Source organism: Castanea sativa, chromosome 1 (assembly GCF_040712315.1).
Source record: "Castanea sativa cultivar Marrone di Chiusa Pesio chromosome 1, ASM4071231v1".
Lineage (NCBI taxonomy): Eukaryota > Viridiplantae > Streptophyta > Magnoliopsida > Fagales > Fagaceae > Castanea > Castanea sativa.
The window spans coordinates 67,533,391-67,560,068 of NC_134013.1; the positions used below are offsets into that span (position 1 = coordinate 67,533,391).

Consider the following 26,678-nt stretch of genomic DNA (forward strand, 5'->3'; position numbering starts at 1 on the left):
TATAGTTTCAGCCATTTCAAAGGTCTGCATTCCGTGTGTGGTTCTGCGTAAAATAACAAACGATCTGCATTAAATTGCAGATACCAATCCAAGCCTCAAGTGGAAACCACATGCTTCCCAAAGATTGCAACCAATGTAAATTTCTTGTTTAACCTGAAAATAGGATCATATGAAAAAATAACTCTAAAATGCTTTGGGAAGGATGCTTAGGCAGTTAGGCCACACAAATGCGCATTAAACCAGATGTCCCAAGTTGTGGTTGGGAATATGACAAGGGAGGATTCTGGGGTGGACTTATTAGATAGTCTTGACTAGTCTCTGAAGACCTCATCCCTGAGGCCTGAATATTTTTTGAAAAAAAAAAAAAGCTGCTTCACTTCCCATTGTATAAGTTTTAGCAAAATATCTCACATACGAGGTGTATCTTTCACTGTTTCACTTGTATAATTATATATTGGATCTACGGAAGTAGTTAAGAATTAATACACCCACTTAACTAAAACAAGAGTGATTAGGGCTTAAGTAACACGAGAGACAGAGAGAACAATGGCATCCCAAAGCAACATCTTGGATGGATGTCCTGCGTTAAGCACCTTATAGCACTGGCAATTGTAGTTATTAGTATTAGTTGATTATAGGAAGTTTGTCTTCAAAAAAATTCAATAGTTACAACAATGGGAGGGGAAAAAAAATCTGAACCTTTGTGGTCTTTATTGAAAAGTGAAAACATCAATACATGTCAATTGAGGTACAAGACTTTTGACAATAACTTGGAGAAGAAAGCAACCGAAGGTTGTGGCTTTTAACCGTACAGAGAGCCCACATAAACCTTTGTCCTTTCTGTATCTTTTTTTTTTTTTGCACAAAGAAAATATTTGTCCTTTCTTGGATCTTACAAATAACAATAAGAACACCCCCTCTCCAGGGGACTGAAAAAAAAAAAAAAAAAATACCGAGGCTAGTACATAGAGAGGACCAAACTGAATATAATTACAAAAGCAGTCAATAAATTACATGATAGCGTGACTCAAGGAATAGCATTTCAAAATTGGGTATCTGCCTTACACACGTTCACACATATGATACACTAAAATACAATAAAAAATGCCCTATACCTTCAAAAGTACCTTGAAGACCCTCGCTAGCCACTGAAGAAATAATCGACCGGTAGAAATTAGGCTTCCTCAACCAACTATAAAGAAATTATGCTTCTTTTTGTTCACAAGGCGGTGGTAAATACAAAAAACATCATTATGCATCATCCTCTTTGTTCACCAAAGTATTTAGTTGTCTTTCTAACTGCACAACCCAAAGACAAAAAGACACCTAGACTGTTCAATGACTGGAAAGCGAGTGAACAATAGAGAGAAACAAGTTTGTGACCACCCTAAGAATCCACTTCAATCACTAGACCAACTCAAACCCCGTACACCCATTCTCATACTACAACAAATTGAGATGAGAGAAATGTTCAAGAATAAATTAGCAAAGAAGAAAGAGCTATGTTTTTATACTTAATTTTGTGGAGAGTTAAAGAGGTGCAGGGGCATACATTTCATCATGGTGTTATTCATGGCGAGAATTTTGAAACCAAGGAACCACTATACTAACCCTTTGGGGTTCATACTTATTGAATACATTAACTTTGATAAAGTGGCAATTGGCATGGAAATGTAGATGCTTTACTTTGTTAGAATGATTTGTCCTTGTGGAAATGTCAGTAGTGGCTTCTAGGCACTAATGTCTTATAAGGATTTGAACAGCATCCACATATAGATAGATTTTACCTGATAGAATTAAAGAAAAACAACACTTTTTTGAGGGGGGGGGGGGGGGGGGAAGAGCAAAACTAAAATACAACATCGAAAAATTTAAGGAGTCAGAATGTCAGATGCATGCCTTGGAACTGATTTTCTAAAGAAGTGCCATCAAAGAGGATTTCAACCACAAAGTCCACAACTAGTACCAATGGCCATTTTGCACTCAATGAAAGATGCAAATATCAACTGCTTAAAACAGGCCAACAAAGCAAACACAATCCCACTTAGGGAAATACATACCTGGGCATTTTTCATCTTCTGCCTCTGCAATTCCTCAACAAGGCTCCCGATACTGACATCAAAGATGAGATTCAGTTCAGCATGAGACTAAAAAGTATGTAATTAGATATCACTAAATTTCATCCTGTACCTTTGCTGCATATGAAACACCTGAGACTGCAGATCTCTCTCTCTAGTGGTAGCAGGAGGCATCTGCATGTTGCTCAAATATGAGAACATTTAATTAAACAGAAAGCAACTGTTGTCTAAACATTGAATTACCTTAACCCTAAAAATCGTTAAAAAAAATAGTTACATAAATTCACACTCATAATAAGTCAAATTGGAACTATTAGTTCCTCAGATATACTGATTTACCAGTGCAGAAAGTGAATAAGAGAAGGCTGTAGTTTTTTTCATTGGTAATTACATAGCCAAATGGATCTTGAACCCACTAACTCATCCTCCACCATGTTTTATCAAGGGGTTTAGGCTGTTATGCCATAAACTACTCACTTAGTAATTAGAAAATCTATAAATAAAGTTGCTTCAAGAATGGTCAATAACCAACAAAGGGGACTACTACAACCCAGATTGCTTCCTCTTGGCCAAACACGGAAATTGATAATTATGTTGGCAGCCAGTTTTTTTATGTTTGAATGAATAGCCTTTATTAGTGGATGGTTTCAATTTATAATTTAAGATATCAACAAATAATGAAACCATCTCACAAAAAAGATTATGTGTGCATATCCATATCATCCTATTCTTCCCATCCTTTCTCAAATCCTATTGCAACCCATATTCAATCTCCCATTAAGAGAATAATCAGTCAGACGTGAGAACGTCATTTGGAGATCCTAACCCAAGTATTCAAAATCATATTTCCGCTAGATAGTTTCATCAGGTGAAGGCACTACAAGTTACTAAGTACTACTTTATTTATACCATAGGTGATTGTCCCCTTTTACAAACATAACACTAAAATAAAACCTGATTACTGCTTAAATTGGAATAGTCTTTAGACATTTTAGTATATTTCGCAAGCACTATTTTTTAAAGGTTCCGACAAATGAGAATACCTGCAACAGGTCACTTGTGACTACCTCAGTTGACTCAGCATGCTTACCTGTATCAAGCAAAAGGGGTCAAATCCAACAAAACTTTTGCATGTGGGATTAACCAGCAAAGTGAATGATCAAGATGAGAGCCATACCAGAGGTTTGTTCCACATACTTGATCAATTTCATAAGTTCTTCCTGTCAAATTTTTATAAAGGAAAAAAGAAGTAAATATTTTGAGGCATAATATCTCTACACTGTAAGGTAGGAAATACAAATTTAAACTTACCCTCTGTGTGGAGTTCTGCTGCAAAATGAATTGCAGAGATGGCAGAATTGAGGCGGCCGTTAGGTTTGTGGTTGTTATACTGGTTGAACCTCCAGAAATTGGGCTAAACATGCTGTTTGTAGGACCCTGTACAGAGAAAAGTATGGCAATGGTTATAAAGCCATTGCCTAAAATATAAATTGCTAAGTTCCATACCTAGTTTTCAGAACTTCAAGCATCAAAGCACTTTATAAAAAACCAATCACAATTTATATATCATATACCCCCCCCCCCCCCCCACAAGTTCCAAAAGGAAAAAAATTGAGTAAAATTCATAACAATGGACATAAAGCCTACAAGGATGACGCTAACCAAGAAAAAAAATGGTGAAATTCAAACCAAAAGTATAAGAAAGCCTCATATAGGAAGCAGTGTGATGGGGGAAGCGCAAAGGCAAATTTTTTTTTATTTTATTATAGAAGTCAGTTGTATTTTTATTATTGGTCCATTGAATTGTGTTGTAGGCCAAGAGCCTTGTAGTCAATGGCATTGCCTAGTCCTCATTATGAGGAGAACCAGAGTTCAAATCCCTCCTCACTCACTTGCTGTAACATTAAATTATCAAAAAGGAAAAAAAATTATTCTAGGTCTTATTAGCTAATTACTTATTTTTTGTTTTATTTAATTTCCTAGAGTCAAGTTTATATTTGTAATTCAATAATTTGACTTTGATCTGAATCAATTAGGATGGTTTAGTAGTCTGTATGAGCATGCTATTGTGCTCCAATGGAGACAAATTTATGGCGAAAAAAATTAGTTGGAAATTTTCCAATGACCTAGTGCTGAATTTAGTTAACCATAGATTCTGATTCCTAGGTTTTCTATCCTATTTGGTGCTAATTCTAAGCAACCCTAGGTTTAGATACCTAGGTTTATTTCATTTTTTGTTCCTTTGAAATTTGTGCAGCCATTGTTTTGGTTGCCCTGCGTCTCAGTGCTTTACAAATTTAATGTTATATATAGAAGTTGGCATATCAGTTGCATCCATCCAGTAAAACAAGCTTGGAACTTGATGATGATGATGATGATGATAATAAATCCGCTTCGCTACATTCTATGCTGCCAAACTTTAGGATAGCAGGCAGTTCCATCCACAGCACGAAGGCACATTCTATAGAAAGGCCATTGAAACTGCAATTAGTACAGTGGGACAATCTTATGCTAAAAATAATGTGACAATGTCTTGCTATGATATGTAATTGGAAACGACTAAACTTTGTATAGACTTTATATACCAACACTAGTATAGCTGTATAGGTGAAACTAGCTCAACGTAAGTGACATTAGCATATGAAGTCTTCTAATTTTCTGTAGTATTTTTTGTTTTCTTCTTTTCTAAACTTTTTTTCTTTACAGTTTGTGCTTTGTTCTATGGACACATCCCATTTAATTAGGTAGCACTACTTTTGATTATATTAAAGAATATTTTACTTATCATAATTATATTAATGAATATTTTACTTATCAACCCAAAAAAGGAAAAGAAAAAAAAAAAACCCTTATATTGCTTCAATAGACTTCTTTTATTTATGTGCTATGCAGCATGATGGATACTAGCCCTCCACCACTCCCCCACCCCAACTGACGTTGGAGACCTCCGGCTCTCCCCTTTGAAGGGTGAAAGTTGCCAGTTATCTAGAAGTAGGGTGTTTCCATAGACAATTAAATTTGATAAAAAGGGAAAACTATGCTGTCACATATAATAATAATTTGACAAGAAATTTAAGTAAAAGGTAGTATATTGTTTGAATAAATTAGTGCAGTTAGGGAAAAAAATTGTTCCATTCAGATCTCAAAATATTTTCACATAAAGGCTAATCCAAAGCAGAAGCTCCCCAGGGGAATGCTAGGATCAAACGTGCCAAAAGAGAAGCAACCCAAGTACATTGGAAACAAAGACTAAATATATACAACCCAGAGATTAGGTCCCAAAATAGTAAAAAGTCTTATATTATTTCCCACAGACATTCATCAGTCTAATGATATAAAACTCATATAAAATAGGCTGCTTTTGAATATTATATCAGACTGATGGAATCCACTTGCTAACCATAGACTCAGGTTGAGTAGAGATGACAGCCTATGAATGCATATGTACCTTGGGACTGAGGTCTGCCGAAGTGACCTTAAAGCGCCCCTTACGCTGTACAACTGCTCCTTCTGAAGTATCTTCAACTACATCAGCAGATGCAAGAATTCAATGTTATATTCTTCATAAGTACAAAAAAGTGACATCGTCTTTAATAAGAAGTAGGGTTGAGAGAAGGAAGTAAGGAAATCATAATTTCATTTATTGGTAAGTTATACATGCTCCCAGTGAGTCTTAAGACCCATGACCTTAGCCTAGATTCCATTCTTATGAGGGAAATAAGTATCATTTGAGCTAGAGCTCGTTGATCAATAAAATCACAATGGACGTACCAGATGAAATGTTACTAGCATCTTTCTTCTGACGATACAATGTACCACTATAGTTACGCTCAGCTTGGAATTTTGATTGTAGATAATCCCTTCATAACATTTTCAAGACAGGAGTTATTACAGCTTACTAAATCCAAACTTCTCAACTCAAGTACATGACATGATAATTCAAATGCACAACATAACTACAAGACAACAGAAACCTTTTTTTTTTTTTTTAATAAAACAATAATGGTACAAACACAGTTGTGAAACATCAGTTTCACATGGGAACAACACCAATCTCACTTTAAGTGTACACCAATCAGAACCAGCCACCTCAGCAGTTGTGAAAATTGTTGTGAATTTTGTAGTGGCTTTGGACTTAACTTTTTTTAAAAAAAAACAAAATATAAGATAACATAATGTTGCACATAAAAAATAAAAAAAAAATTTAAAATTTTAATGCAAAGATCAATGCCGGAAAATAATCACGCGAGCATCAAAAAACAGCCAACAATTGATTCACGCCAAACACACACACACAGACGCACATATAACTGATTCACAAATCACGCCAAATGAAACACAGATAACAATAAAATAGAAGAAATTTGCTTTTCCAAATCTAAGAAAAATCACAAATTTAAATATGCAGATCAATGGTAGTGAGTGTTCTGATCAGAGTTTTGTGGGAGAAAAAAAAGATTGGGAACACATGCAGTCTTGTCCAAGGCATGTCTGTGTCCAACATGGATATGCAGCCAATTTTCTGTGTCTCTGCTTCCTACGATAAAACAATACTAAAACTGCAACCATGTCACCCATAAAACTAGTACTCCCTAATTTTCATGACAATCCACAGTTCAACAAGATGAGATTCCAAGCAAAGCAACCGTATTTCTATGACATAATGGTTTCAACTTTCAAAAAAATCAGATAAATAGAAGAGTTATAAAAACATACGCAGCCCCACACAACCCTCTCCCAAGGAAGAAAGAGAACAAAAACAGGAGTCTGATAACACCAATTCATATAGAAACCGCAGAAAACCATATACAAATGAACTGACAAAGTTGTGACACTACAACATATATACATATTATGACCAGCACCTTACTAAGAGAGGTTTAAAGACCTAGCATATCAGAAGACCACATGGTCTTCATATCATGATGAGTGTTGCCCATAAACCAAATCAAAAACAAATATAACTCAAGTTCAAGGATTATATCCATGATTCCTCCTTTGCACTGATCAAAACTAATAAGTCATCAAATATGATACTCTAAATAGGAATGTGTTAATGGAAAGACAACAAGACATCTCTTCCTTAATGAGTGAGAGCATTAAAAAAATATGAAGAAAGAAAAATCAGGAGGACAACAACAAAACAAAGTTGAATTTTATTAGAACTGGCTTACCTGTCCCCATCACCAATAACCTTCCTAGGAGATAGAGAATTCTCTTGTAGTAGCGAACCACTCAAGAATTTTTTATGCTCTGGAACGGCATGGCGATGTAAAATACTACCTTGACACAAACTCCCACCCTCATTTCGTCCATTTTCCTGATCCACGCCTATTGGACTATTTGTAATCTCATCATCCTCACAAATATCAAAACAACCTCTGCATCAAAAGACATGGTTGCTTAATTAAAGGATAAATTCAACTGATGAATATCAGGGTGCTAATAATATAGGTGTCAGACTGCTAAATTTATTATCATTTGAGTTAATGCAAAGGATATAAGAATGTCAAGAAAGAACAGTAATCAATAGCTGGAAACATTATAAACAAACAAAACAAAACATTGTGTGCAATAAATTACTTGGCAATATTATATAGTACTTCTCTTTTGCCAGGATCCCATTAAGATTATCTTTCAACATGATGGTTCTTGGAAAAGTTTGCAGTATGCTCAAACCCGGTAAATGTGCTAAAGAATTTAAGATTGAGTAATTAAGAATTGAACACAAGGCCAAAAATAATAATAATAATAATAACAATTCATACTTAAGTGCTTGAAGAGGTTTTATAGGAAATGAAGCAAATGAACTCTCCAAATCACTGATATCATTGAACCCGTCCTGAAAAAAACAGAGGAAGATGTTTTTTTAATAATAAATAAGAGGCAGATGTCAAACAGATGGAAGAATGAAATTTCAACGATTCAAAGGATTTTATGAACACAAATGCAATTAAAAAAAGAGAGCAAATTCTAGCAATGTTAGTGATACCTCCTGACTAGGATCAGCATTTGAATTATTGGCCCTTTCATGGGACAGGCTCTCAGCTGGGAACCCAACAAAATCATGCCCATCTTTTTGCTTATTAGCATCCGAGTCTTCAGCATTTGGCATGCCACCATCCTGTATCTGCAGGCAGCACAGTTCAAATAATAAGAGAAAACAGTATAATTTTTCACCAGAAAACCCTTTGCCCAAGATATTATGAAATAAAGTAATTAGACATAAAACTAGGAACTGACACTACTTACAAGGGCAGCTTGAGTTTTTAAATCTTCAAGGTTGAAATTCCAGGCACTTATTCCTCGAATGTACTCTTGCTGCAAAGTAATGAGAATTTTACATTCAGGGTGTCATTGAAACCCAACTTAGAGACTTCTTAGTGCATGTGCACAAAAGACACAAGCATAGAAATTAGCGCCATTTACTTTCTTTAAACATCAGCTATCAAATAAACACTGAGAGAGGGAGAAAAAGCAACCAAAAGGACATAAACATAAAAACAACAGTAAAACCAACTTTATTTTAATTGGTAATACACACGCACTCAGTGGGTATAGAACCCACAATCTCAATGTCCACCCATTCTTAAAGAAGAAGGAAGTGCCATATGAGCTAGAGCTCATTGCCAACAGCAGTAAAGCCAACTTGAGCACAACAATGCGGCAATAAAGAGATAAAACCAGGTATAAAATCTTTAGTAAATGTAAAATCAACCAATAAACCTAAGTTTGACCGTTGAGAACATGGTAACAATGAATGTATTTGCTTGCAGATAACGGGAATCAACCCCATAATACTGATACAGTTTTTAAATTAATTAAATAAAACCTTGAGAAAAGTAATTCGTGCAACTCCTTTTCTCTCTACTAGAGTTCATTCCACATTAATTTAAGGATCTAACTTCCACACAAGTTCACAATTATTTCCCATCATGACTAGTATTGGACACTGCAAATAAGCAATGAATTCATGTATGTTAAGTTTAATACCAGATTCAACACTTATAAGAGAGTTCCCAACATTTGCTTTCAAAAGTGCTCTACAGAAGTACAGGTTTTTCATGTTTCTTGTCACATGACCATCCTCAAGATTATTAGCCTTGTTTTTTCTCCTATTTAGGAGGCACTCCCCTGACCTCATAAAGCAAGCGAGCTGGAGAGAGAGGGGAATTTGGAAAACAATGTATGTATGCATTAAATGTCTAATGCCCATATGTCTTTGTCCAATTTTTATATTCCTGGTAAGATTTGAACCCCTTGTTTATTACGGAAGGAGATGCAACTTGGTCCAAAGATTCTTGGCCAAGAAAAGAAAAGCTCCTTTGAGAAAGGATGAATACAAACATACTCATTTCATATCAGAAAGCCTAAAATATGGGAACAGAGAAGAAAGAAAGGAAACATGTGGGACTAGAATGCAATATTACTTCTTTTTTTTACTTGTTCTAATGATTTTGAAGAATTCTCACCTGCGATAACTGCTCCTTATCCCCATAAAGAGCCTTGTTCTGAACAAGAAGATCAGCCTCTTTTGCCTTAAACAGAAAAGACAATGCAGAGGAATTATATCAGAACTTATGCTTCAACTCAAACACAGTTTAAAAATTAGAAGGAGAGATTTCTGATAAGAAAGAGACCTTCAGCATTTTAAAACGATCACCTAAAGGAGAAAGGCCATCAAGAATGGTATGAGCCAGATATTCATTTGGGCGTGCATGCTTGAAAAAAGGGTGCTTCAATAGCTTTTCTGAAGCTGGACGTTTTTTTGGATCCTTCACTAAGCAAGTCGCTACCAACTCTTTGAAAGACTGGAAAAATAGAACGCTTCAAAAACAATATTCAAGAGCGCTAGATATCAGAAAGTTTCAAGTAAACAACAAACCTTTGAAAATCTCTTGTCTCTTTCATAGTCCAAACCTGGAGGTGCATTTTGTAAAGTCATCAGCAAAACCTGCAATAATTAATAAACAAGACTAAAGGATCATTCAGCAAACATATGTGAATAAAATCCGGTACACAAAAGCATTGTAAATCACAGAAAATTCCGAAATTTACTTTCATTGGAGGGTACTTGGAAAATGGGGCATGGCCATGTGCAAGTTCAAGTGCAGTTATTCCAAATGACCATATGTCCGCTCTATTTACAAAGATTATTATAGAATGAGAAATACTGGTGGAAAAAAGGGACAAAAAAATGTACAAGATAAGCAAACCACTGACTTGAAGTCATAACCATGCAATTGCTGCATAACTTCAGGAGCCATCCTGACCAAGGGGAGAAAAAGGAGTATCAAATCATATATAAAATTCAACTGCCTTGATAAATCAAGGACTCTGGTGGGATCTCAGAAAAATGGAAAATCATGGAAGGCCCAGTGAAAATAAAAATAATAAATCCTACCAGCATGGAGTCCCAACAAAAGTATTTCTGGAACGCTGCCTATCTCCAGTATCAAACATGCATGCTGATACACCAAAATCAGCTAACTTGACTGCACCATTAGAATCAATTAAGATATTCCCGGCCTGCAAACCCATGTTCCCCAACATTAATAAGAACAACATAATGCATTCTCACATGCAAGAGCAAAGAAAGAATTTAAAAAGACGAAAAAACAATTAACATGAAATCAAAATACGACATATGATTCAAAACATATCCTAGCTTTCATATAAACAAGAAAACCAACCTAGAAACCTTGACCTTGATATGCTACGAACAAATAAAAAAGGTGTGGGACCCTAGAGATTCTATACTCCATACAAGCATAACTTATATCTTAAAAAACAGAAGACATGTCTTTCCTGCATCATGTAATAGATTATATATATATATATATATATATATATATATATATATATATAATTGCCATCATGAACCCTTGGCTTTAGGAAACTATTTTAATATGTTCTATGAAACATGGCATTAAAAAGTCCAAAATTTATAGTGGAAACAATAACTGACTAAATGGTGCTTTCCTGCTAAAATAGGCACAAAAAAAACAAAAAATAAAAAAATAAATTCATTCAGAGGCGAATGAGTCAAGCAGGTAGGGTAAGTCACCTTCACATCTCTATGGATGTGCCCATGGGCATGAAGATAAACAAGAGCTTTCAGAACCTCGCGCAATAAAGTAGCAATAACATGCTCCTCAAAACCTTCAGGGTAACCAGATTTCATTATATGAAGGCAGGATCCACCAGCCATGTATGGCATCACAACCCAAAGGCTGTGGCCAGCAGTGAAAGAACAATGCGCCTGTAACAAATTTGGATGATTAATCAAGCTCATTGTCTGTACCTCTCGCCGGATACCATCCTGCATATTTTTCCAAAGAAATATATATCTCAATACCAAAGTAGCATAATAAGTTGCATTACTATTTATTTAAGCAGTTGAAAGTTTCAAAAATAAGCATCAGTCTGACATAAGAAGTGCCATGAGTAATGTTTCCACTGGAATTGATTTTTTATAGGTCTTGGCCAAAGGGAAAGGGGAAGGGGGAATTTGAACTAGAGGGGCATGGTTCTGGTCAATTGTGCTACTCCTGGGGGATGACTTGAAATAGATTAAGCAAACAGGTCTTTCAAACATCTTTAACGGCAAGGAGAACAAATGTGACATGCACAATGCAATATATATATATATATGGTTGTCAAAATCACAAACTGGATTGTAGGATTGCACGATTTTACGATCTTACCTCACCAAAATATTTAAAATCGCACTAGGATCGTAAAAATAATAGGATCACGTAGGATCGTATAGGATCGTAGGATCAAATGGGATCCTACCGATCCTACCAAAACATCAATTTTTGGTTTTTTCTTTATGGGATAAATTTTTTGTTTTGATGAAGCTTTAAGGGTTTTTATTTTACTATGTTGTGATGGTATGAATTTTTAATATTTTTATATAATTATGTTAACCTAAGCAAATGTTTTCTACTTTCTAGTTCACTTGTAATCAAAATAAAGGAATGCTTCATCATTTCTAAATAAAGAATTTACATTGGCTTTGCTACCTTTTAAGCTATAATGATGTTAAATTTGTTTAATCAATATATTAATTTGTGTTCTAATATTACTAAAATGTTTTTCATATATATAATTTTATTAGTATACTTGTATTTGTATATTAATTGATTGATTTTTTTGAGCATACTCTATAATTGTTTCTGAGTGGCATAACTTGAATAGTTAAGTGTGAAGTTGTATCTAGATCTTTTTTGCAGCTCTAGAATACAAATATACAATGTCTATATAGATGATGAACTAGATGATGATGATGATGATTAGGACGGTGGTTATAAAAACCCTAAAATAGGAATAATTAAATGTTCACTTCACCTTAATATTCATCTTGCTTTTGGATTTTATATTTTAGTTAGCTAGTTTCCATTTGATAACTTATTTTGGATTTTAAACTTAGAACTTGGAAAATATTTCCATATGTGCTGATAAATATTTTGGTATTTGGTTGCTAATTAAACATTTATTGGACTTTTTTGATACATTGGGTCAAAACTTAAATATATTTGTTTCGTTAATATAAACGTAGCGATGTGACATACAAATTGCATTATATGATGCAGATATTTTTTTTTTATGGATAAATCACAATTTACGTGATTATTTAACATACAAAGTCATTATCAATGTGTTTTTTGCTTTAGATTTGAATATATGTAGGATCTTACGATTCACGATCCGATCCTACAATCCACGATCCCACCTACCTCCCACGATCCTGTGTAGGATCACGATTTTGACAACCTTATATTTATATTGGAGAAATCAATGCAATATATAGAACAGAATGACTTGTAATTGAGCCATTAAACCATATTATAAAAAAATTTGCCCTCTCTTTCCATGATCATAAGCAACTGCAGTCAACAATGTTGCAACAAATCCTCGAAGAAAATGGTAGCCTAGCAAATTACACTCTACATATGCATAATTGTGAAATTAAGAAATTGATCAAGTAATACCTGATACAGCAAGAAAATGGTAGCCAAACAAATTAAGCTCTACATATGCATAATTGAGAAATTAACCAATCAATCAAGTAAAAACATGATATCTGATACAGAAAATTGTATTGCAAGTGATAACAACCGCAAACCATATATAATTGTGTACCATTTGGCAAGTATCAACTAAATGCAAGGATGTGTGTGTGTGTGTATTTTTTTTATATATATAAAATGAAATTTGCGCATCCGGGGAATATGTGTGTGTGTGTATTAATTACACATCAAAATCTTATATCATACGAGATATTTGGACAAATAGGCACTTACCAGGTCATTATTACACTTTTCCAGATCAAGAACCTTGATTGCAACTATCTCATTAAGTGGAACACAGAGAGCCCTGTACACAGTGGCGCTGACTCCCTCACCGACTTCTTCGTATAACTTATAGTCTTTTGCATTGAGAGGGAATTTTTTCTCTAATACATGCTCCATGATTTCTTCTTATGCAGCACCATTAACACCCTCTTTACTCCTAGATGTTGTAGAGAACATGAATAAAATGTATGCTGAGGAGATAGGTGTCAACTTAATGTGAGGTTTCTTCCAATTTGGTACCATTCTCTCTTTATTCAAGACAAAACAGTAAGTGTATCCATTGACTTCATCAAGCCAATTTTTTAAGAGAAGACCACGGAAGGGCCAAGATCCTCAACCCTCAAGCAACACAAGCGGATAACAGCAAGTGCAAGATTGTTATCTCAAATTGAGGGAAAGATGAAGGTATATAAGCTATCATGTAGACTTGCTACTAGAACTGCACACCAGTAAATAAGTCATGAGCCCAGAAACATCAATTACATCTTCAGTATCCTCAGCATAACGACAGGCTAATGTCCAATCCTGAACAACAATAAAAGCTCCCAACACCAACAAAAATGTTTTGTGTATAGCATGCACACTGAATATGGAGAACCAGTATTTGTTGAGGAAAAATAAGCAGATAACTCCTACAAATTCAAAAGGTTAGTTATTAGAGTGGTATTGAAGTTGATGCAAAAATAATGATTTTGGCATAATGTGGGAATTATTGAACATACAGGACCCCATAAAAAAACTAATGAACATACAGGACTTTTTTTTTTTTTTTGGTGGTAGGTAGAAGGATGTCATTATTCATTACCTCCACTAGTCTGTGACTCAAATCAGGAACAGCAAAAGGTACTAACAAGTAACAAAACTCCATAATTCAAGGTATAGAAAAAATATATATGCATTTCTTGAGTTTTTTCATCTCATTCCTAAGTGCATTTTGACAATAAAATCAACCCAATATAATAGCTCATTAACTTGCTCTAATGAAATTACTTACAAGATTAAGAGGATTCAATCAAACAGATACATGACATTCATCAAGGGGTATTTACATAAAATGCATCATAAAATGGAGGAAAAGAATACATGTGAATGACCCTAACTAATCTGTTGAGGACCCATAGATGACCCCAAAATTTTGGGACTAAAGCTTTGTTGTTGTTATTGCTGAATTCAAGTCAAAATGAATCAAGGACACTCATTTAAGCAAGACAATTCAACTGGCCCCAAAAATACTCCATTTTGATGCACACCAAATACCCGTAATCTTTTACCTAAACAATCTCCATCAAAAATTAAAAACAGCTCAATTTTTAGATTCCATATAGCACTGGAGCAAACGTATTAGAGGGTCCTATTAGAAGTGCCACATCACTTAATTCCTCAACAAGCAATTGGCTTACTCAAATACAAATTTATCTACCTTTAAATAAATAAATATATATATATATATAAAATTCAACTGTCACAACAAGTGGAGAAAGGGAGATTTAAACCCTGAATGCATTTACTTAATCTAGCTTCTAAACCCCAAATAAAGAAAGCTCTTACAAAAGCAAATGCCAAGGACTCTCTGATTGTTCCCATAGCTAAATAAGCAAAACCCAGCAAAGAAACTCTCACAACAATGAATCACTACAATAACAGTACTTGGCATTCAGATTTATTAGTCCAAAATTTAAATTTTCCATAACCCAGAAAAGAAAAAATCCACAGCAACAAACAAACAAAATTCCAAGCTTCAATCCAATCCCAAATCATCAAACTTAAAAAGTTTCAATCTTTTATAAGTGTCCCAACTTCACCTAATCAAACTGAATCATTTCATTCCAAAAACACTGAATATTCAATTTCATAAACAAAACAAAACTCAACAAATCCAAAAAAGAAAAAAAAAATAATAAATTGAAATTAGAACCAACAAAAAAAAAATTTAAAAATAATGATAATTGGAATTAAGCCGTGGAGATTTATAGTACGGACCTAGGGTTTTGGGACAAAGCACATCGAACACAGGACTGAATCTGACGGCTCAAAAAAAAAAGAACAAAACGACGCCGATTCAGCTGCAGTTCGACGTAACCGATGACGATGATGATGATGACGGCGACGATGAAGAAAGGTTTTTTTTTTTTGATATCTCTGTCTCTTGTTTTTGTTTTCTCTCTCTCGCCTATGTCTCTGTGTGTGTGTCCTTCTGTATCCAACTGTCCGAGCCTCAGGTCCTGGGATCGAATCTCTCTCCGTTTTTTTATTTTATATTACCAAATATTAATAAAAAAGCTGAATTGCTTTTCTTTCTTTACTTTTTTTTTTCTTTTTTTTTAATATAAATAAGTTTCTCTTCAGGTGTGTACATAGAATATAATTAAAATAAACTATATAATATGACAAGTTATGACTGTATATATGAATTGAGATTTGTTTATATATATTTATTTAGTAATCGAGTTAAGTTGAGCCCGTTTGGATGAAAAATCTTTTTATAAATATAGTTTTATTTTTCTGTTTTTTAGTGTTTGGTAGTATTAGAAAAAATCAGTCAAAGGAAAATTATATTTGGTCAACAGAAAAACGACTTATGTTTAAAGATTTGTTTGGAAAATAGTTATATCTCACAGCAAACTAAATAAAGAAAGTTAAAAATATTATTTTTCAATTCATTTAAAATTGCTATCAAATATAAGAAAATGATATAGTTTTATAGAAAATACTTTTTGAAACAAATATAAAAATAAAAATCAGGCTATTATAACGGATACATATAAGTATATAAATGATATAAGATTATAGGTATTAAATATGTTTATGTATAGACTTTATATGAGAGTTCAAGTTTATTTATAAATAAGTTCATAAGATATCAAATTATTAATACATTATATATAATCCATAATATATACTTATCAAAAGATATATGATCCATATAATATAAAATTAAAAAAAACATAATTTTTATTTATATAATGAATATGGTATAATATTGATATCTATAGAATTGAGCTTTATAACCAAAAAGTATAGGAAGAGTTAAGAAAATTATTATCTTGTATTTTTTGGCAAGAAAGCCTATTGTTGGGTTTGCTTATGTTGTCATGTCAGTTGTTACGCATCAAGCATTGATTAACACATAACAGTGAAGAAGGCTAACGATACGTCTCATAATATTTTGAAAGATAGTAAAGAGGAGATTCTCAACTAATTATAATGCTATTTATTTTCTAATCATAAAATTAGGTAAATTGAGAGCAGTATGCTTAAGGGGAAAGAAGACCCCCCCCCCCCCCCAAATAAAATAAATTACATTTTTAGATAGCTAGACAGTGAGGTGAGGAGAGGTAGTGTTCAAACCATGAATATAGAACACTACAAAGAAATTAATATCAATGATGTTGAACTCTTACTTGAACCTCAAAAGAAATACCACTTTGATTGGTAAGTATTTTCATAGACCCATAATTTTTTTTTAATGTGTCATCAATAATAATAAATCAAAGTGGGTTCTAATTTGCTCAATTATTAAAGTATTTTGTCATTGAATAAAAAGTATGGAGGTGTTAAAATAAACCTATCTTTTAGATAAACGTCTTTTAAATATAGTTTAAATTAGTAAAAGTATTTTTTTTTACTCGACTTGGTAAATAGTATTACACACCTACTCATTAAAAGAAATTCACTATAACTGTTTTTTATCACTATTATTTGTTATATAAAAAATAATTGACTTAATAAATATCCTGAGTTATTTAAAATTTTCCATAATACTTATTTATGTATTAAAAAAAAAGTGAACTCCCTTGAAGATGAGTAATAGACTAATAGTTGGCCTATCATAATTTCATGATTGTGATCTTCTATTTTTATTTTATTTTTTCAAATTTATTTGTGAGACAAAAAAATAGAAATGATGACCGCCAAGAGATTTGAGTTTTAGTAAGTGAAAATCTCGGGGGTTTTAGAAGTACGGGATTGTATCGGCTAGTTTACTTTTGAGGAGTTAGGTATCAAGTCCGGGGAGGGGGGGGAGTGATTGCGTCACTGGGAAGAGAGTTCGTAAGGAAGTAAAAGGTCAACCATGATGCCTAATTGGGTGGATTTTTTCCCTTTTAGTTGTTACTTTTTTGGGGAATATAAATGGTGACTTTGCTACCTTAATAAGGTGAAGGGGACGGTAATGATGGTAGAATAGATGAGAGAAAAAAAAAATTATCAAAAAAAGAAAAGATGAGATAAAAAAGGGGGAAAAATATATTAAAAATTGTAAATTATATTGAACAAAGTTTAGTTCTATTTTTTTTTTTTAAGTTTAGTAACAAAATTAGTTATAACCTAAAATTCTTCTTAATTTAAAATATTTTTGAGATATAATTACAACATGTTGAAAAAAAGATGAGAGAAAAAACGAGGAAAAATATATTAAAAACTGTAAATTATATTGAACAAAGTTTAGTTTTAATTTTTTTTTTTAAGTTTAGTAACAAAATTAGTTATAACCTAAAATTCTTCTTAATTCAAAATATTTTTGAAATATAATTACAACATGTTGTCAATAACCCCGCAACTCGAACCCTTTCCTCCTAAACCCCCAAACAATTTGTGCATGGGAAGGGGGGGGGAGTGATTGCGTCACTGGGAAGAGAGTTGGTAAGGAAGTCAAAGGTCAACCATGATGCCTAATTGGGTGGATTTTTTCCCTTTTAGTTGTTACTTTTTGGGGGAATATAAATGGTGACTTTGCTACCTTAATAAGGTGAAGGGGACGGTAATGATGGTAGAATAGATGAGAGAAAAAAAAAATTATTAAAAAAAAAAAAATGAGAGAAAAAAGGGGGAAAAATATATTAAAAATTGTAAATTATATTGAACAAAGTTTAGTTTTTTTTTTTTTTTTTTAAGTTTAGTAACAAAATTAGTTATAACCTAAAATTCTTCTTAATTTAAAATATTTTTGAGATATAATTACAACATGTTGAAAAAAAGATGAGAGAAAAAACGAGGAAAAATATATTAAAAACTGTAAATTATATTGAACAAAGTTTAGTTTTAATTTTTTTTTTTAAGTTTAGTAACAAAATTAGTTATAACCTAAAATTCTTCTTAATTCAAAATATTTTTGAAATATAATTACAACATGTTGTCAATAACCCCGCAACTCGAACCCTTTCCTCCTAAACCCCCAAACAATTTGTGCATGGGAAGATGTCAATTCAGTTATAAGGCCTTTGACAATTTTGTAGCTAAACTTTGTCTAACTATATTTTTCATACTAGAGTATTACCCTGATTACCCTTAACTTCCTAATTATTAAATGCACAATTAAACTTCCAAAGTTAGAACTATGTTTCAATGTCTCATATGCCATTTGTTTCTGTGTTAAATATGAAAAAAAAAATAACTTTGAAAAACCAATTTACTTTTCTCCAAAATGGATAGCGGAATGGTAAACTGGTCTTTCAAACGTTAAAGGATCAAGTGTAGTGTATAAAAGTGGGGGTCAGTTGTACATTTTAATAGTTTAGAGGGGTCAAGTATAACTATAATCGGGATGATAGTATTTTTTTTTTTTTTTTAGAAACATCGGGGTGATAGTTTAAGGTAAAAAAAAAATGTAATTTGCCCTATTAGAAATACAAGTTTTGAGAACTATAATACGTTTAAAGAAGAATTTGAATTTACATATCTATACATGCATATTTAGGATTGATCAAAACAAGAAAAATAAGTAAAATTAATTCTTGTGTTATCCCTTTTTTGAGGTGAAGAAAATTTACACGAGGCCAGGGTATTTTGCCATCCCTACAATGGGGTTTGAACTCAAAAATAAGGTTCAAAACAAAAATAAGCAACATTTAGAAAGAAAAAAAAGGCTAAAAAATTATTAAAATTTATTTATTTGAAGAAAAAAAAAATTCAAATAAAAAGGACATTGATTAATAAATTGGCTAATTAAAGTTTCCTATGATAATCACTTATACTATGGTTGGATAATGAGGGGGAGTAGAGTAGAGGGAGGGAAAGTAATTAAATTACCTTGTTTGGATTTTTTAAGGAATGAGGGGGAGGAATTTAGAGGGTTTTGGAGGGGTTTGAACTACTTTTAACCCTTCATTTTTAATTCCCCCAAATTGGAGAGATTTAGAGGGAGAGTGGAGCAGAAAAACACTTGACCAAATGAATTACCAAATTTGCCTTACTTTATTAACAAAATTACAAATAAAAAGACTAATTATTCCCTTCCCTCTTACTTAATTTTAAAAACATTCAAACAAGGTGAAGGATAACCATTCCCCTCTACTCTCTTCTCCACTACTCTCCTTTACTCTCCTCTCTCTCAAAACTTTCAAACATAGCATAACACTTTTTAAGAAAGATGGTAAAGATTTTGTAAAAAAAAATTAGGCATAAAAGTATAGGATGGTATAAGACAACTATCAAAAAGTTTGAATATTGAAAACCACAAGATCATGTTGAATGTTTATTGAAGATGTTGGATTTTTTTCTTCCTTTTTAATTATTTTATTATTACTTTTTTTAGATTTCAATTTTATATGCAATAAGTATACTACATGTAAGTGATCACACAAGTAGTGGCATTTGAATTACAATTTTGCTACCTAAAGTTTTGTGTAATATGATAGGAAATATTATCTCCTTATGAATAATTGTTGGTTCCAACATCACCCCCACTCACTGACTCACATGGTAGGATCCATTGCCAATACCAGTGCATGAATGAGTCATTATTTTGAACTTTGATGTAAAAATAACATTGATACAACGATCTTTTATTTCTTACTCAATACAAAATTATAATTATATTACCCCACATTATATACTTAAGAGATAAGTTCGTCTTCTTCTTTTATTATTACTATTATTTTTAGCTTAGTTTAGAAGCATATATCAATACTAAATATAGCCCTCCCCGAGTCTTGAACCCGAGACTCCCTTAGCCTTAGGTAGTTGCTTAGGGAGGTGCCATTAGACCAACATGGTCATTGGTAAGTAAAAATACAAGACGAAAATACCATTTTCGTCCTTACATTTTGACCCTATTCCCATTTTGATTCTTACTTTTTTATTTTACCGCTTTTATTCCCTAAATAATAATAAAAAAAAAACGTTCCATTTTTGTCCTTATCGTTATTCACTTAACAAAAATATCATACGTGACAAATGGAGTTCACTGTTGGCACAGTAAATGTTAATGTGTCTATTAGAATAATATTAAGAAAATTTGTTTGGCTTTTAAAAAATGCCACGTCCGCAATTTAATTCTTTTTTTAAGTCAAAAATTAAAAACTTCTAATTTCTTAATTTTAATTTTAATTGAAAAAAAAAACAACAAAAAAAAATCAGTTTTAAAGATTAGGAAAAAATTGTTTGCATAACTTTTTAAATTTTTCTGAAACATTCTTGGTAACCAAACACAACACTAGAACTCAAGCTCATATTAACTTCAGTCAACAGTCTGACCCAACTCATATTTTCCAAGCTCTCTCTCTCTCTCTCTACGAAATACTCCAAGCTCTCACTCTCTTTACAAAAATCTCCAAGATCAAATGGAAATCTCCCAAGCTCTCTCTCTCTCTCTCTCTCTCTCTCTCTCTCTCTCTCTCTAAATCTTGGTTGAAAACCCATCTCTCTCTCTCTAAACCCATGGTCAAAAACCCAACCCTCTCTCTCTCTCTCTAAATCTTGGCCGAAAACTCAACTCTCTCTCTCTCTCTCTCTAAACCCATGAAAGAAAACCCAAAATTTCTCTCTTTAATTCCATGGTTGAGACCAACGATGGCTTTCTCTCTAAACCCATGGGCTAACTAAATCGGCATCCTCAAATCTAGGGTTAAAGGTGGTGTGTGGGTTGTCGAATTTAAGGTTGTGTGGCTTAGGGATGGACTCAGGCGGGGGCCCAGCCCCCCCTGGCCCCAAAAAAAATTAGTAGGTTAATTTTCAGTATAGAAAAATAAATAAAAATTATACTTGGGGCCCCTTACTTTGTAGCTTGAGCTCCCTCCAAAATCATGAACTATTAACCCAACCTAAGTAAATCTTAAAAAACAAAAATGTAAATCCACCAAAATGAAAACCTAGTCCAAACAAAAAAAAACGAATGAAAAATAAAGAAAAGAAAAATTGAGAGGTGAGATAGAGAGAAATCCAGAGGCGAGAGAGACGTAGAGAGTAGTCAAGACAGAGAGAAACTGAGACTCTAAGGGGCAAGAGAGACCAAGAATCCGAGACCCATCTTGCGAGTCCCAGCAAGCTGGCCATGCTACCACCATGCGAGACCTATCTCGCTGCCCTAATGCAGACCCAAACGGCCACACCACTGCCACCATGCGAGACCCATCTTACCGCCAATTACTCGATTTGCCCATTCCAGCTTCGTTGCTCCAACCTTCACATTTCACAATTCACACTCAAGTATTTAATCTATCCTTCAAAACCTAATAAAATGTTTGTGAATGTCAGAATCTATGCTTGTGGTGTTTGTGCTTTTACTAACGAGTGATGATGGTGATTGTGAATTAAATATATGAATCTGTGATTGTGTTTGTGACTTTCTATTTGAGAGAGTTTTTTTTTTTTTTGGCTTTTTCCTGGTGTTTGGGTTTGTGAGTAAAGTTATATTATATAGATGAGAGAGAGAGAGTAGAGTTCGTAGAGATTAGAGAATATATTAGTGTTTGACTATTTGTCATCTGATAGTTGGGCAATAATAGGGTCAAGTGACGGATAGAGGAACAGTGATTCGACTTTCAAGGAATAAAAATGGTAAAGTTAGAAGACTGGGTGAGTGACAAAAATATGGAGCCAAAAACAGAGATAAAGGCAAAGATACAGAGATGGAGACAAAAGACAAAGACAAATCATATAATATAATAAATTGCCACACAAATTTAAGAAAATAATAATGATTCACTTACACCTATTCAAAACTAACCTCGGAAACAAAATGGAAAATTATTTTTTGACGAACTCTTGAATGTTATACATTGAAAATGATATAGCTTTGACATTTAGCTTGTATTTGATCATAGATGATTTTGAAATTTAAAAGAGTATCGAGTTCCCTTTTCATGGATAATGTATTAAGAAACAACATTATTTTTTGTCTTTTGTTTTTGTTGGTAGAAGATTGCATCTTAATATATTAAGAAACAATGATTTTTATGTATTTGTCTTGGTTGAAAGTTTGTTAATACTATATGGATGTGTATTTGAATTTTTTTATTTTTTTTTTCGCTTACCTCTGGCCCCTCATAGCTTGAAATCCTAGGTCTGTTCTTGTGGCTGTATGTGGTTTCTAATCTGGGGTTTTGTTCATTGATTTGAGATTTGAGATTTGAGTTTTGTGTTTGGTTTCTCAAAAAACATAAAAAATATATATATATGGGTTGAGTTTTGTGTTTGCTTGTGCATGGAGGCTGAAAATTTGGGTTTGAGTTTTGTGTTTTGTGTTTTAGTGTTTGGTTTCAAAGCATAAGAAAATCTTGTTGAATGTCTTTGTGTAATTGTTGAATGTTCTTTGTGTTTTGTAAATTTTTATGCATGTCTTTTTATTTTGTAAATCTAAGTGATTTTATGGATTTGATTGCTAAGAAAATGTAAGAATAGAAAAGAAAATCTAGAATTTTTAATTTTCTAGGCAAGGTTAGTTGGGGAAGAAATGAAGAACACATGTTTTAAGTTCTTCATATTCTTCCAAAAAAAAAAATTTAATTTAACTATTTTTTTCTTCTTCTTCTTCTTTTTTTTTTAAATAAGAAGGTTAGAAATTTTTATTTGATGTGGATTTAAAAAAAAAAATTTAAATTGCTGACATGACATTTTTTAAAAACCAAATAATTTTTTTAAATGTTATTTTAATGGACACATCAACATTTTCTATGTTAACAATGCACTCTATTTGCCACGTATGATATTTCTATGAAGTGAGTAATGGTGTTATGGTAGGAACCAAAATGGAACATTTTTTTCATTTAGAAACCAAAAGCAGTAAAATAAAAAAGTAGGAACCAAAATAGGAATAGGGTCAATGTGTAAGGACGAAAATGATATTTTTGCCAAAATACAATAATAAACTTGGTTGCTAGCTTCCTTAGATCATTCACATTGGTGAAGTCATAATTTTAGCTATTTGGCTCTACAAAACCTAATTTTAGAATCGTTGGCCATCAAAAATAAAAAATTTAAAAAATAATTAGATAAGTAAAATATTGCATCTTATTTGCTAATTGCAATTCACCTTCACAAGAATGACGGTGTCTAGAATTGATATGAAAACTTTCCTTGTTCATGTGATATTTCCCATCGCTTGGATTATGGCATTTCTCTTTTTTTCGATTGCTACTCTAACCTCAATCCAAACTCACTTATCTTTGTTTAATTCAGAGAAAATACATTTTATTCCTAGTATTTAGTGATAACTCACTTTACCTCCTTAACTTTTAGAACATTGCGCTAAACCCCTTATATTTCTTGTTCAAATTGACCGAGATGGAAATAAAATAACATAAATACCATTTTGACCTTTCAATGCTTCAATCACTTTAATAACATTTTTTTAAAACAACAAAAACAGAGGTTTAGATGGATTTCCCCACCGCAAGATTTATAAACAAAAAAAAAAAATTTATGATGGAGTGGTTTTCCCCGCTGAGAAATGAGAATAGATCGGGCATAAGGCATGGTGATCCAAAATAATAGGGGTCTTGTTATGGCATCCCTAGTACAACAATTACCCCAAGCTTATCAAGTTGTTGAGATTGAAGCTATGGCGGCGAGCAAAGCTATGGAGTTTGGTAGGGAGATAAGAGTAGCCAAGCGCCGAAGGTTATGTTGTATTTTTTTTTTGAGAAGGAAGGTAATTCTTCATTAAAAACTAGACCTGAAGGTCGGACAGTAAAAAGGAAAAAATGGCAGGAGGAACAGACTCCGTCCATACCTTTAAAGGAACAGATAATCTAGCTCTCTGAGCTAAAGCATGTGCAACCGCATTGTCTTGCCTACCAACATTAGAGAAAGAACAACTCTGAAAAGAGTTTAAATGAGACACTATGTCTTTTACAATATGCCCTCCTTGGGAATGTGTCACCCTCCTATCTTGTAGATGCTTGATTACCGAAGTAGAGTCTCCCTCAAAGACAGAATTATGGAAGCCCGTTTCAATGGAAAATAGCACCGCACGTCGTGCGGCCAGAATCTCCACCAATTCTGCTGTTTGAGGTTTCATGATTTTTTCAGAGAGGGCAACCAATACCAAGCCCTCTGAGTTGCAAATCACCACACCGAGCCCCGCACAGTCCAACTCCCTAAACAATGCACCATCAAAGTTTATCTTCACCACATTCTCACTTGGCGGCCTCCATTTGATTGCACCTACAACGCTTCTAGCAAGTGGCAGCCTTTGTCTGAGACCTGCTGCATAATTTTATAGGTAGTTTTCTGCAAACACTACAAGCCGATTAAGAGGAATGGTGACTGCTTGAAGCCGGGATTTATTACAATGATGCCACACAGCCCACGCCATAACTGCAAACAAGGGAAACACACTCGGTTTTGTCTGCACTAGGCGTACCAAATTAGGGAAGGATCCCTCTGCAATCAGGTTGTGATCCAGCCAACCAAAACTCCTTTGCCACACTTGACGTACCTTCGTACAGCCCCACATAGCATGAATGACATCCTCCAGATGCTCAGAGCAGAGATGGCAAACATTCTCTGAAATAATGGTTTTCTTTAGCAAGTTTTCCTTCGTGGGGAGCAAATTTGTGCAGGATTTCCAGAGGAAGTGTTTTATCTTAACTAGGACATTTAGCCTCCAAACATCCTTCCACATACTCCTATGAACCTCCGCAGACTCTGAGTCAGATTCCCTTGCTTGAGGGTCTTCGCAAAGACTCTTATATCCTATCTTAACCGAAAACACCACTCCTTTCAGCTGGCCAAACCAAGGCATCGGGCTAAGATGTAATACATAGGGGCAAGGACTTAATAATCTTAGCATCAGGGGGGAAAAAACATTGGTCAATTAGATTTAAATTCCACCACCCCGAATGGGGGTCTATGAGCATATCCACTGTGGCATCTAGGGCAAGAACATCTCGTGGAATAGGATTCTGCTTTCATTGAAGTTTGGTAACCAGGCATCATGGAAGATCTGAATGCTTTTACCGTCCCCTATCCTCCAACGGGCATTTCTTTAGATTAAGTTTTTGAAGCGGAGAATACTTTTCCATGCAAAAGACCCCGTGGCCGATCTTGCTTCAAACATGTTACCATTAGGAAAATACTTGGCCTCGAACACTTTATAGAAAAGGGAATCCGTGTCGTAATTCAGTCTCCAAATTTGTTTTGCGAGCATGGCTTCGTTAAACTTGCAAAGATCCTTAAACCCCAAACCACCCTCTATTTTTGGCTTGCACAAAACCTCCCATTTATTCTAATGAATTTTTCTTCTATCTCCCCTTTAACCCCACCAAAATTTTCGGATGAGTATCTCAATGTCTTGGCAAAGACCCACCGGAAGACGAAAGCAGCTCATGGCAAAAGTGAGGATGGCTTGTACAACTGCTTTCAACAACACTCTTTGCCCGCTTGGGAAAGAAGCTTTTCCTTCCACCCTTGGAGTTTTCCCCACACCCTATCTTTGATATAGTTCAAACTCGCCTTCTTGTTTCTTCCCACAATCGCTAGCAAACCTAGATACTTCTCATATTCTTTGATTTCGGCTACTCCCAATAGATTTTTAATAGACTCTTTTAAGGCTTCCAAGACATTTTTGCTAAAGAAAATGGTAGTTTTTTCACAATTTATCATTTGACCCGAAGCCTTCTCATAAAGACCCAAAAGAACTTGGATGGCTATCACATCCTCTACCCAAGCTCGGCAAAATAGGAGGCTGTCATTTGCAAAGAATAAGTGCGAAATCTTCGGGCCGGAGCGACAAAGAGCAAACCCTTCAATCTGAACCCCCCTCTACCGCATGTTGAATAAGCCCATTCAAACCCTCTGAAACTAGTAAAAAGAGATATGGAGACAAGGGATCCCCTTGACGAATACCTCTAGATGGAATGATGTGGCCTTTAAGTTCACCATTTAGCAAGATAGAATAGGTAACCGATTTGATACACTCCATTATCCACCCTACCCAAGTGGGATGAAAACCCATTTTTTCCATAATCTTCTTCAAGAACTCCCACTCCAATCTATCATACGCCTTACTCAAATCTAATTT

General features: G+C 33.8%; 2 protein-coding genes across 2 annotated transcripts; both read right to left on the reverse strand.

Annotated features, from left to right (window-relative positions):
• Positions 1–685: 685 nt before the first annotated feature.
• On the reverse strand, positions 686–15,662 carry LOC142611013 (serine/threonine-protein kinase BLUS1). The gene is made up of 21 exons (XM_075783009.1): positions 15,419–15,662; positions 13,388–14,070; positions 11,146–11,400; positions 10,483–10,607; positions 10,302–10,346; positions 10,137–10,218; positions 9,964–10,032; positions 9,719–9,889; positions 9,551–9,616; positions 8,331–8,399; positions 8,071–8,208; positions 7,847–7,920; positions 7,253–7,459; positions 5,850–5,938; positions 5,527–5,603; positions 3,390–3,515; positions 3,256–3,298; positions 3,122–3,168; positions 2,191–2,252; positions 2,061–2,112; positions 686–1,299 (listed from the first exon to the last, which is right to left on the reverse strand). Exons 2-21 carry the CDS (start codon positions 13,553–13,555, stop codon positions 1,252–1,254), a joined length of 2,013 nt encoding a protein of 670 aa, XP_075639124.1. The 5' UTR covers positions 13,556–14,070; positions 15,419–15,662; the 3' UTR covers positions 686–1,251.
• Positions 13,856–25,400, reverse strand: LOC142632725 (uncharacterized). Its single transcript, XM_075807078.1, has 4 exons — positions 24,947–25,400; positions 24,564–24,859; positions 24,387–24,473; positions 13,856–13,963 (listed from the first exon to the last, which is right to left on the reverse strand). The coding sequence occupies exons 1-4, from the start codon at positions 25,398–25,400 to the stop codon at positions 13,856–13,858; spliced, it is 945 nt and encodes a 314-aa protein (XP_075663193.1).
• Between the last annotated feature and the right edge of the window lie 1,278 nt (positions 25,401–26,678).